The following is a 13,931-nucleotide window of genomic DNA, read 5'->3' as shown; positions in this document are numbered from 1 at the left end:
TGAGAGCAATACGGTTGATGTGGTGTGTATGGACTTTCAAAAGGCATTTGATAATGTGCTGCATAATAGGCTTGTCATCATAGAATCATAGAAAATTTAAGGCACACAAGGAGGCCATTCAGCCCATCGTGTCCGCGCCAACCAAAAATGAGCCACCCTGCCTAATCCCACTTTCCAGCACTTGGTCCGTAGCCATTTGGGTCCCAGACCCCCACCACCCTCTGGGTGAAAAACTTTTGCCTCAGCTCCCTTCTAATCCTTCTACCAATCACTTTAAATCTATGCCCCCTGGTCACTGGCCCCTTTGCTAAGGGAAATAGGTCCTTCCTATCTATTCTATCTAGGTCCCTCATAATTTTGTACACCTCAATTAAATCTCCCCTCAGCATCCTATGTTCCAAGGAAAACAACCCCAGCCTATCCAATCTTTCCTCATAGCTAAAATTCTCCGGTCCTGGCAACATCTTCGTAAATCTCCTCTGTACCCTCTCTAGTGCAATCACATCTTTCTTGTAATGCGGTGACCAGAACTGTATGCAGTACTCAAGCTGTGGTCTAACTAGTGTTTTATACAGTTCCAGTATAACCTCCCTGCTCTTATATTCTATGCCTTGACTAATAAAAGAAAGTATTCCATATGCCTCTTAATCACCTTATCTACCTGTCCTACTACCTTCAGGGATCTGTAGACATGCACTCCAAGGTCCCTTTGTTCCTCTACATCTCTCAGTATCCTCCCATTTATTGTGTATTCCTTTGCCTTGTTTGACCTCCCCAAATGCATTACTTCACATTTCTCTGGAATGAATTCCATTTGCCACTTTTCTGCCCACCTGACCAGTCCATTGATATCTTCCTGCAGTCTACAGCTTTCCTCCTCACTATTAACCACATGGCCAATTTTTGTATCATCTGCCAACTTCTTAATCATGCCCCCTTCTTTAAGTCCAAGTCATTAGTATATACCACAAAAAGCAAGGGACCCAGTACTGAGCCTTGCGGGACCCCACTAGAAACATCCATCCAGTCACAAAAACACCCGTTGACGATTACCCTTTGCTTCCTGCCACTGAGCCAATTTTGGATCCAGCTTCCCACTTTCCCTTGGATCCCATGGGCTTGTACTTTTTTGACCAGTCTGCCATGTGGGACCTTGTCAAAAGCCTTGCTAAAATCCATGTACACTACATCAAATGCACTACCCTCATCTACCCTCCTTGTTATTTCCTCAAAAGATTCCATCAAGTTAGTCAGACACGACCTTCCCTTAACAAATCCATGCTGACTGTCCTTGATTACTCCATGCCTTTCTACGTGACAGTTTATCCTGTTCCTCAGAATTGATTCCAATAATTTGCCCACCACCGATGTTGGACTGACTGGCCTGTATTTACTCGATCTATCCCTCGCTCCCTTTTTAAACAACAGTACAACGTTAGCAGTTCTCCAATCCTTCGGCACTGCACCTGTATCCAGTGAGGATTGGAAAATGATACTCAGGGCCTCCGCTATTTCCTCCCTTGCTTCTTTTAACTGCCTGGGATACATTTCATCCAGCCCTGGTGATTATCGACTTTCAAAGATGCTAATCCCCTTAATACTTCCTCTTTCACTAAGTTTATCCCATCCAATATTTCATACTCCTCCTCCTTAACTACAATGTCTGCATCATCCCCCTTTTTTGTGAAGACAGACGCAAAGTATTCATTAAGAACGTAACCAACATCTTCCGCCTCCACACATAGGTTACCTTTTTGGCCTCTAATACTCTTTCCTTAGTTATCCTCTTGCTCTTAATGTATTTATAAAACATCTTTGGGTTTTCCTTGATCAAGATTAAAGCCCATGGAATAAAGGGGGCATTAGCAGCATGGATACAAAATTGGCTAAGTAACAGGAAGCAGACTGTAGTGGTGAACCGTTGTTTTTCGGATTGGAGGGAGGTGTACAGTGGTGTTCCCCAGGGGTCGGTACTAGGACCACTGCTTTTCTTGATATATATTAATGACTTGGACTTAGGAGTACAGGGTACAATTTTCAAATTTGCAGATGATATAAAACTTGGAAATGTACAGGAAGGGGTGCAGGAACAGAGAGATCTGGGGGTATATGTGCACAAATCATCGAAAGTGGCAGGGCAGGTTGAGAAAGTGGTTAAAAAAGCATACGGGGTCCTGGGCTTTATAAATAGGGGCACAGAGTACAAAAGCAAGGAAGTCATGATGAATCTTTATAAAACACTGGTTTGACCACAACTGGACTACTGTGTCCAATTCTGGGCACCGCACTTTAGGAAAGATGTGAAGGCCTTAGACAGGGTGCAGAAACGATTTACTAGAATGATTCCATGGAGGAGGGACTTTAGTTACGTGGATAGACTGGAGAAGCTGGGGTTGTTCTCCACGGAATAGAGAAGGTTGCGAGGAGAATTATAGAGGTATTCAAAATCATGAAGGGTCTAGACAGAGTAGATAGAGAGAAACTGTTCCCATTGGCGGAAGAGTCAAGAACCAGAAGACATAGATTTAAGGTGATTGGCAAAAGAACAAAAGGTGACATGAGGAAAAACTTTTTTACACAGCGAGTGGTTAGGATCTGGAATGCACTGCCCGAGGGGGTGGTGGAGGCAGATTCAATCATGGCTTTCAAAAGGGAACTGGATAAGTACTTGAAAGGAATTGCAGGGCTATGGGGATAGGGCGGGGGGAGTGGGACTAGCTGAATTGCTCTTGCATAGAGCCAGCACGGACTCGACAGGTCGAATGGCCTCCTTCCGTGCTGTTACCTTTTTGTGATTCTATGATTCTATGGTGGAAGTAGATTCAATAATAACTTTCAAAAGGGAATTGGATAAATACTTGAAAAGGAAAAAATTGCAGGGCTTATGAGGAAAGAGCAGGGGAGTGGGACTAATTGGACAGCTCTTTTGAAGGGATTTGCAAAATTTCACATGTTCCCCCCACCCCGAAGATTTATTGGAGTTATTAAAGAAACCCTGGTGTGACTGTTTTAAAAAATCCAAGGTCTCTCAAAATGGCTGCAGTCAGACACATGGCCGAGGACCGGCAGATTTGAAATTGCATTCTCAACAACTCGGCAGGCTTCGTGTCTCAGACAGGTTTCTTTAAACAATGCAGCTGCATTCTAGCCCTGAGGCAAACTATCAACATGGCCGGCCAACACATCAAAATTCGAGCAGGAAGTGATCGCAGGACAAAAGGTGAACCATCAAGGTACATTCGGAACAATGGTAAAGCAGTTAGCGAACAGATCGATACAGGAAATGGCCATTAATGTAAATGGGCCAGAGATGGGGTCCTTTGTCTTACGTTTCGTGCTTAAATCAAACAATGAAGCAAGCTGATAATGTATGAAATAAAAACCTGTTACCAAGAGGGTATAACTGGGGCTGCCCAGTATCTCTCTCTAGCTGCTCTCTTCGCCTGGTGGCCGGGGTCCTGCTGCTCACTAGCTCAGACTTGAGAAGGAAGGCCATCCAGAAAAACCTCGCAAACGCAGCAGGAGGCCAGGCCTTTTTCATCTGTTTCACCGGTGAGCATTAATTTTCTGGCCGCCACAAGACAACCTAGCATAAGTGTAAGGTTGGGGGTTAAGGGATATTGCTAAACTTGTGATTTTAGAATTTTCCCTCGATGTGTCCGTTTCTTTCAACCCGATAAGTGTAAGACTGTATTACATCCATAGCGACTTCTTTATCTTCTGTATTATACTGTTTACCTTGTAGTTTTAGTTTTCTTATTAATAAACATTGGTTTTCCTTGTACCAATCCACTGGTCTGTTTGTCTGTCTTTGTTACCACTCGATAAGTCCTCAGCTCAGAATCAGGAAGGGGTAAGCGATTCGCAACCGCACTGCGGGCAGGGCAGCTCAGGAAAACATAACTGGCTGACCTATTATAAGCCCGAGAAACAGTAAAAAAGAAACCCCTTACACTTTCAAAGACACTGCAAAGGCACAATGGGCTGCATGGACTCCTTCTGTGCTGTAAGATTCTGTGATCCTATGAAGGGAGATCTGATAAGTTAGGGCTTTTTTGCACTATAGCTGAGAAGGTTAAGGGGTAAATTGACAGAGATCATCAAAATTATGAAGAAGGATAAATATTGATCGATTGTTTCCATTGGTTGGCGAGACTGCAACAAGAAGACTAGGAGGCTATGCTGATAGGGTGAGATGAAGTAGGAAGGAAGGAGGCTCATGTGGAGCATAAATACCGGCATGGACCTGTTAGGCCGAATTAAAATAGTCACCAAAAGAATTAAAGGGGATTCTGATGACTCAAGCTCAGGTCAATGGGATGAACAATCTTTCCGTGTCATGTGTAGGGGTCGTATGTAAAATGACCTATTGCAATATCAATGCTATTTCCCACGCAGTCATTGATAAATCACATAGCCATTCCTAATTTTGGTACTAATTAACACTAAATTGGTAATGTTACAGTGGTGCAGTAAGGGATGCTCTTCTGAGACTGGGTTAAAGTAGAGGAAGTTTTGTTTTGGACCGTGCAGAGCAAACCTGGGAATACTTGATACAGAAGCTGGCTGACAGAAATAGAAAGTGTTCAGTTCTCCTGCACTGACGTCCCTCAGCTGAATAAGCACAAAAGTTCACTAATGATGTGAAAAACAAAAAAAAAATGTTGAGAAAGAAAAGAAATTAATAAACTTCCATCGGGTATCCTGTACTTACAGTCACATGGCCCAAAAATCCCAGTGAACATTACAATGAGAGATTACCATCTACAAATGTTCCATTCTAGATTCCCAACAAGGAAAAAACATTAGCTTATTTTAAAAGGAAACCTATATCAAAGGCTAGAATTTACTGTTGTTGGGTGACTCTAACATGCTCCTATCAAATTCCTCCCTGTGCTATTATAGTAAAGGCATTAACCCATTTATAGTAAAATAGCTCAGAAAGGAATCTGATATGAGTGTGATGATTGTTTGTACCAGAACATCGCTGATAGTAACTTCCAGATTCTAAGAAAGAAAGATCTTTCATCTATATATCGTCTTTCATGACCTCAGGATATCCCAAAGTGCTTTACAGCCAATGAAGTGCTTTTTGAAGTGTAGTCATTGTTGTAATGTAGGAAACGTGGCAGCTAAATTGCACACAGCAAGGTCGCACAAACAGCAATGTGGTAATGACCAGACAGTCTGTTTTTAGTGATGTTGGTTCGAGGGAGGGTTTAAACTAGCGTGGAAGGGGGATGGGAACCTGAGCGGGGAGTCAGAAGAGAGTAAAGTTGAAAGTAGCAAGAGAGGGGAAGACCCAGGGGAAATTTACAATACAAATAGTACAAACAGTTGTTCAAGAACAAGTGAAAGGGAAAAGCGTAGAGCAGCAGAAAGAAAGTGTACTTTAGGCACTACAGATAAAGTGAAAACTAGAAGGTGTAAAGCAATTAACCCAGCATCAAAGCTGAAGGTCAGGCTAGGGTATGTGGCCCAACTAAGAGTTCTATATACAAACGCACGGAGTATAAGGAATAAATTAAATGAACTACAGGCACAAATTCAAATTGAAGGGTATGACATGATAGCTATAACTGAGACATGGCTGCAGGATGGTCAGGATTGGGAACTAAATATACCAGGTTATAAGGTCTAAAGGAGAGATATGGAAAATTGAAGAGGGGGAGGAGTAGCCTTAGTGATTAGAGTTGAAATCACTTCAATGATAAAGGAGGATATAACGAGAGGTAAGCAGTCAAAAGAGACCTTATGGGTTGAATTGAGAAATAGGAAAGGATCTAAGACTATAGTGGGAGTTGTGTATAGGACCCCTGGCAGCAGCTCTGAAGTGCTAGATTGTATAAATGCAGAGATTAGACAAGCGTGTAACAAAGGCTTAGTGGTCTTAATGGGGGACTTTAACCTTCACATAGATTGGGAAAAGCAGACTAGCAACTGTCAGAAAGGCAGTGAATTTCTTGTCCAGGATAGTTTTCTACAGCAGTATGTCCTAGAGGCAACAAGGGGGCAAGCCATACTAGATTTAGTAATGAGTAATGAACCAGATTTAGTTAACAGCTTCACTGTGCGAGAACATCTATCCAATAGTGATCATAACATGATCGAGTTCAATGTAGTGTTTGAAAGGGAAAAAAGTTAATCAGCTGCTAAGATTCTAGACTTGGGTAAGGCCGACTTCATTGGGATGAGAGAGAGACTGTCCACAGTAAACTGGGCAAATCTGTTAATGGGTAAAATGACTGATGATCAGTGGGAAATGTTTAACGAAACATTTAATGTGATACAGAACTGGTTTATACCCCTGAGGGGCAAGAACTCTACTTGCCAAAAAAACCAGCCACAGACAACTAAAGAGGTAAGGGACAGTATAAGACATAAGGAAAGGGCATATAAAAAGGCAAAAAATGGCACAGATCCTGGCGAATGGGAAAGATACAAAGATCAACAAAGGGTCACAAAACAGATAGTAAGAACTACAAAAAGAGAGTATGAAAAGAAACTCGCAAGGGATATCAAAACCAATATGAAGAACTTTGATAGTTATATTAGGAAAAAGAGGGTGGTCAGGAGCAGTGTTGGCCCCTTAAAAACTGAAAGTGGGGATATTGTCATTGACAATGGGGAAATGGCGGACATGTTGAACAATTACTTTGCGTCAGTATTTACAAGAGAAAAAAAGAGGATAGCATGCCAGAATCCCAAGAAAACTAATATTGACTTGGGGACAGGGACTCGATAAAATTAACATAAGTAAAACAACAGTAATGAAGAAAATAATAGCACTAAAGAGTGACAAATCCCCAGGACCAGATGGTTTCCATCCCAGGGTTTTAAAGGAAGTAGGTGAGCACATTGCAGATGCCCTAACTACAATCTTTCAAAGTTCTCTAGATTCAGGAACCATTCCTCTAGATTGGAAAATTGCACATGTCACTCCGCTTTTTAAGAAAGGAGAGAGAGGAAAACCAGGGAATTATAGACCAGTTAGCCTAACATCTATTGTGGGGAAAATGCTGGAGTCAATAATTAAGGATAGGGTGACTGAACACCTCGAAAATCTTCAGTTAATCAGGGAGAGCCAGCATAGATTTGTGAAAGGTAGGTCGTGCCTGACAAACCTGATTAAATTTTTTGAAGAGGTGACTAAAGTAGTGGACAGGGGAATGTCAATGGATGTTATTTATATGGACTTCCAAAAGGCATTTGATAAAGTCCCACATAAGAGATTGTTAGCTAAGATAGAAGCCCATGGAATCGAGGGAAACGTATGGACTTTGTTAGGAAGTTGACTGAGCGAAAGGCGACAGAGAGTAGGGATAATGGGTAGGTACTCACATTGGCAGGATGTGACTAGTGGAGTTCCACAGGGATCTGTCTTGGGGCCTCAATTATTCACTTTGGACCAAAAAAGGATAGAACAGAGTACTTTCTAAATGGTGAAAAGTTTAAAACAGTGGATGTCCAAAGGGACTTAGGGGTTCAGGTACATAGATCATTGAAGTGTCATGAACAGGTGCAGAAAATAATCAATAAGGCTAATGGAATGCTGGCCTTTATATCTAGAGGACTAGAGTACAAGGGGGCTGAAGTTATGCTGCAGCTATACAAAACCCTGGTTAGACCGCACCTGGAGTACTGTGAGCAGTTGTGGGCACCGCACCTTCGGAAGGACATATTGGCCTTGGAGAGAGTGCAGCATGGGTTTACTAGAATGATACCCAGACTTCAAGGGTTAAGTTACGTGGAGAGATTACACAAATTGGGGTTGTATTCTCTCGAGTTTAGAAGGTTAAGGGGTGATCTGATCGAAGTTTATAAGATATTAAGGGGAACAGATAGGGTGGATAGAGAGAAACTATTTCCGCTGGTTAGGAATTCTCGGAGTAGGGGGCACAGTCTAAAAATTAGAGCCAGACCTTTCAGGAGTGAGATTAGAAAACACTTCTACACAAAAAGGCTGGTAGAAGTTTGGAACTCTCTTCTACAAATGGCAATTGATACTAGCTCAATTGCTAAATTTAAATCTGAGATAGATAGCTTTTTGCTTTTTACACCTAAAGGCATTAAGGGATATGGGCCAAAGGCAGGTATATGGAGTTGGATCACAGATCAGCCATGATCTTATCTAATGGCGGAGCGGACTCGAGGGGCTGAACTGCCTACTCCTGTTCCTATGCTCCTAGGGATAAATGTTGGCCAGGACACCAGGGAGAACTCCCCTGGTCTTCTTCGACATAGTGCTGTGGGATCTTTTACGTCCACCTGAGAGTGCAGACGGGGCCTCGGTTTAAAGTCTCATCCAAAAGACGGCACTTCTGACAGTGCTGCATTCCCTCAGTACCGCACTGAGTATCAGCTTAGTGTTTACGCTCAAGTCTCTGGAGTTGGGCATAGAACCCACAACCTTCTGACTCAGAGGTAAGAGTGCTACCCACTAAACCATAGCTGACACCTAAATCTAAAGCTTGTAGAAACAGATTACTTTTGGTGACAGCTGTGATACAGATTTCATTTGTACTCGTGACTTCACGTTCATCAATTGCATGATCATTTTGGTTAGTAAGACAACTGTTTCACTTCATTGTGCTTTAGTCTCAGAGGCCTCAAGTCTGTGTCAGATATTGGAATTTGAATTGAAGTGGGAATACAACACAAGTTTTTTCCCAACAGATTCGTGTTGAAAGCCATTTGTTATTCTGATTGCTTTTGAGAAGTTTCCCACCATCTTCTAAAGATATGGATAAACATTCTAACTTTGTCAATGATGCAAAACATCTGAGTCGAGGTCGTATTTTGACTTCAAAGTTCCCACGGGCGGGGCTCCCTGCTGGATGTGTGTGTTGGAAACTCAGGTGTGCTGCAAATGATTTTCTGGCCTTTAAATGAAATAGTCAGTAAATCACATGCAGTGCGTGCCTGTGTTTCCAACACGCACTGCGGGCGAGTGAAAATCGCCGTCAGAAGCAGAAGGTCAGAAAAGTATCCTTGGCTGTGATATTTAAATGTCCATCTCCTTCTCTCGCCTCATAAAGCCGGGTCGCTTCCACCATTCCCGTACATGTCCGACAACTTTGTGAACAGAGGCCCCCAGTCACTGAGGTAATCGTAGTGCTGGTCTGAGTCTGAGGCGACTGAAGCTGAGGAGCTCAAGGACTCCGCAATGGAGCCGCTCCCCTCAAACGCATACGTCTGCAAGGAATCAAATGGGGGAGCGGAGGGATCGGTGTCGGCCTCTTTCAGTCTATCCCTGATAAACTCTCTAAAAATGACATTATCTGGACTCATTCTGAACGACTGTCTGTACAGAGACTGAATTTCGGGCGTTACATCTTTTCGAGTCTTGGCTTCCCGCACAACCCGGGAGTTCCTCAAGGTAGCCATGTTGAAAGCCTCTGTGTCCTCTTCGCCACCCCCTTCGTCATCGTACCTGACTATGTTTTCCCGGATGTCGTCATCTTCATTAACAAACTGAGGGTCTTTCCTGTGTCGTCTGAGCGTTAGAAGAAGCAAGACAAGTGCTGAGGAGGAAGAAAAGAAATTGTTCAGGAGGCCTGTCACAGTATAATAATAACCCGATACAACACTCCTCTTGGATGGAGTGTAAATGAGTCCAAACACATTATTCCACCCTGTGACTAATTGTGGTTTGAAAGTAACAAAACTGAACCTTTTTTTTCATCACTGGCCTTAACTTTTAGTTAACACATTATATTTTTGAGAAGGCTCCTGAAAACATAATGGGCCATAATTTTCTGTAGCAGGACATCCAACAGCATCTGCCATTAATTAGACTTGTTCTTGCACGTTCAGGTTTCTGCATTTTTTTGCGTGGCAAGTTGCTGAAAGTGTGAGCTGATAACGTTGCAGCAAGGGAAACAGGGCATCTGGGACCTGAGTGAACAGGGCAAGCAACAGGGTATCAATCAGATCGAAGGATTGTGAAATTAACAGCACAAGGACTGAGAAGTAAGAGTGAGTTAGAGTGGGTAAATTCAATGTCAAATCAGGCACAGAAAGAGAAATAAAGAGAGGGAAGATAAAGAAAGATTGGATTAAGAGAGAAAGAAAAGAGACAGAAAGGAAAAATAAAAAAAAACTTAATTTAAAATTTGACATTTTTAAAATCTACAACAATTAAAACCTGAAGGAATGAGACTCCACATTTGTAATAGTTAATTTTCAGTGTCAGAGAAGTTCACTGGCAATAATTAACACGAATCATGTCGTTAAAAGGATGCTTAGACTGAAATGGACAAGACTTAACTTTCTGTGGCGAGTTTGGTTTGTATCTATCGTGCAACTTCATGCCTTTCAATGCATTTCAGTGGTGAGGCAGACAGCGAGATTCCGTTTTCGTGAAGCCAACAGTGGAGCGCACATCTCAGACAGCAACTTTTAGATTTCCGCTGTTAACTGCACATCCGCCCTCGCCTGAAGTTGCTCTAGCATTTGCGCATAACGGCGCGAGCCATTAGCCTCACCGTTATTTTGACAGCAAATTATGGCACAATAATTATCTATTTAACACTCTTCTGACCTTTTACATGCCACTGGCAGCTCCAGATGCAATCAATCAAGTTTTAATACAGGAAGACATTACTATGAAGTGCTATGCAGGGGCCTGACCCAATAGCACTATAACAACACGTGTGCTTCCATGGGTTCCCACTACTTTTAAAAGAGCTAGAGGTTAATTTTCACTTTTAATCGCTTGTCAATAAACTAGCACAGTGGATCACCCGCCTGTTATAGAACCCGCCCGATTTTCATTTTTAATTAACTCTGCCGGTTTATCGCCCAAACGATGAAGATGAAAATTCCCCCCCACTGTTTCTGAAGCTTCCACAAGGTTTAAAAAAGCAACTTAGAAGCCCAATTATCGTCGCTATATCCATTATGTAAGGTTTGATCATCTCTGATACTGCAACAGAGTTTTCCTACAAGGCTGGTTCAGGAATTAAGCACTAGACACTGCTTACTAAAAAATCCATGTTAGGATCATAGAATTCTACAGCACAGAAGGAGACCATTCGGCCCATTGAGCCCATGCTGGCTCTTTGTAAGAGCAATCCAGTTAGTCCCATTCCCCCGCTCTTTACCCGCAGCCCTGCAAATTTTTTCCCTTCAAGTATTTATCCAGTTCCTTTTTGAAAGCTATAATTGAATCTGCTTCCACCACCCTTTCAGGCAGCGCATTCCAGATCATAACTACTCGCTCTTTAAAAAAGTTTTTCCTCATGTCACCTTTGGTTCTTTTGCCAGTCACCTTAAATCTGTGTCCTCTGGCTCTTGACCCCTCCACCAATGGGAACAGTTTCTCCTTATTTACTTTATCTAAACTCTTCAGGATTTGGAACATTTCTTTCAAATCTCCTCTGAAACTTCTCTGCTCTAAGGATAACAACCCCAGCTTCTCCAGTCTATCCATGCAACTGAAGTCCTTCATCCCTGGAACCATTCTAGTAAATCTTTTCTGCACCCTCTCTAAAGCCTTCACATCCTTCCTAAAGTGCGGTGCCCAGAATTGGACACAATACTCCAGTTGTGGCCAAACCAGTGTTTTATAAAGGTTCAATATAACTTCCTGACTTTTGTACTCTATGCCTCTATTTATAAAGCCCAGGATCCCATTTGCTTTTTTAACCGCTTTCTCAACCTGTCCTGCCACCTTCAAAGATTTGTGCACATATACCCCCAGGTCTCTCTGTTCCTGCACCCCCTTTAGATTTGTACCATTTAGTTTATATTGCCTCTCCTCGTACTTCCTGCCAAAATGTATCACTTCGCACTTTTCTGGGTTAAATGTGTCCGCCCATTCCACCAGCCTGTCTATGCCCTCTTGAAACCTATTAATATCCTCAGCACTGATTACTACACTTCCAACTTTTGTGTCAACTGCAAGTTTTGAAATTGTACCCTGTACACCCAAGTCCAAGTCATTAATATATATCAAAAAAAGCAGTGGTCCTAGTACCGACCCCTGGGGAACACCACTGTACACCTCCCTCCAGTCAGAAAAACAACCGTTCACCCTACTCTCTGTTTCCTGTCACTTAGTCAATTTTGTATTCATGCTGCCACTGCCGCTTCTATTCCATGGGCTTCAATTTTGCTGACAAGCCTATTATGTGGCACTTTATCAAACGCCTTTTGAAAGTCCATATACACAACATCAATTGTATTACCCTCTCTGTTATCTCATCAAAAAACTCAATCAAGTTAGTTAAACACGATTTGTCTTCAACAAATCCGTGCTGGCTTTCATTTAACAATCCACATTTGTCCAAGTGACTCTTAATTTTGTCCCAGATTATCGTTTTTAACATCTTCCACACCACTGAGGTTAAACTGACTGGCCTGTAGTTGCTGGGTTTATCCTTACTCCCTCTTTTGAACAAGGGTGTAACATTTGAAATTCTCCAGTCCCTTGGCACCACCCCCATATCTAAGGAGGATTGGAAAATTATGGCCAGCACCTCTACAATTTCCACTCTTACTTCTCTCAGCAACCGAGGATGCATCCTATCCGGCCCTACCTTTCCCTCTGATGGGAATGTACCTAGACTGTACCCAGACCATCTCTTCTTTAAAGGCTACCAATTGTTCGATTACAGTTTTGCCTGCCAATCTTTGATTCCAATTTACCCGGGCCAGAACCATTCCCAACCCACTGAAATTGGCCCTCCTCCAATTAAGTATTTTTACTCTAGATTGCTCTTTGTTCTTTTCCATAACTAATCTAAACCTTATGATACTATGATCACTGTTCCCTAAATGTTCCCCACTGACACTTGCTCCACTTGACCCACTTCATTCCCCAGAACAAGATCCAGTAATGCCTCCTTCCTCATTGGGCCGGAAACATCCTGATCAAGAAAGTTCTCCTGAACACACTTCAGAAATTCCTCCCCCTCTTTGCCCTTTACACTATTACTATCTCAGTCTATATTAGGATAGTTGAAGTCCCCATTATCACTACTCTATAGTTCTTGCTCCTCTCTGTAATTTCCCTGCAAATTTGCTCCTCTACATCCTTCCCACTAGTTGGTGGCCTATACAATACACCCAGTAATGTAATGGCACCTCTATTGTTTCTTAACTCTAACCAAATAGATTCTGTCCTTGACCCCTCAAGTACATCCTCTCTCTTCAGCACTGCAATATTCTCCATAATCAATACTGCCACCCCCCTCCTTTTTTCCCTTCCCTATCTTTCCTGAACACCTTGTATGCAGGAATATTTAGTACCCAATCCTGACCTTTTTGAATCAGCACGCCATTATCGCCATGACATCACATTCACATATGGCGATTTGCACCTACAGCTCATCAAATTTATTTACCATGCTTTGTGCGTTTACACACATGCACTCTAAACCTATCTTAGACCTTCTCATATTATTTCTCAGTCTGAACCCATTCAATACTGTACTATTTCTTACTCTAGTGCTATCTGTCTCTCCCAATCCTTTGTGCATCTTGTTTCTCCTTTCTAATGCTACATCCCGGTGTCCATCCCCCTGCCACATCAGTTTAAACCCTCCCTCACAGCACTAGTGAACCTCCCTGCGAGGACATTGGTCCCAACTCTGTTGAGGTGCAACCTGTCTGTCTTGACCACGTCCCTCCTGCCCCAAAACTGGTCCCAGTGCCCCAAGAATCTGTCGCACTCCCTCTTGTTCTATGGTTTGTAAAGACGAAAGAGATTATATAGAGACTATCTTCATACAAGGTATATGGTATTACCAGTAGATAACCTGTAATATCATTGCACTGTAGACTTAAGCAGAGAAATATGCAAGTAGTATATAATACATGGAGATCTCTACAACAAATTCTGTGTAATTATGAGGAGCCAGGATTTAGCGTGAGCCACTTGACTTTCTTTGCTCAGAATCTTCAAAGTCATTGCAGCTTTATATTAA

The 13,931-nt window shown here is 42.4% G+C and overlaps 1 protein-coding gene across 2 annotated transcripts in view; it reads right to left on the bottom strand.

The window, feature by feature from the left end:
• Positions 1-8,941: 8,941 nt before the first annotated feature.
• Positions 8,942-13,931, bottom strand: part of LOC137310176 (cadherin-7-like) — a 79,706-nt gene continuing 74,716 nt past the window's right edge. For both annotated transcript variants that reach the window (XM_067978134.1, XM_067978135.1), the window contains one exon: positions 8,942-9,524. In XM_067978134.1, the coding sequence (XP_067834235.1) occupies positions 9,031-9,524 (494 nt within the window). In that variant the 3' untranslated portion in view covers positions 8,942-9,030. The remainder of the gene's footprint in view (positions 9,525-13,931) is intronic.

The sequence above is a fragment of the Heptranchias perlo genome, chromosome 3 (assembly GCF_035084215.1).
Source record: "Heptranchias perlo isolate sHepPer1 chromosome 3, sHepPer1.hap1, whole genome shotgun sequence".
In the NCBI taxonomy this organism is placed as follows: domain Eukaryota; kingdom Metazoa; phylum Chordata; class Chondrichthyes; order Hexanchiformes; family Hexanchidae; genus Heptranchias; species Heptranchias perlo.
The sequence above is the reverse complement of the archived record's forward strand: the minus strand, read 5'-3'. Positions and strand labels throughout refer to the sequence as shown.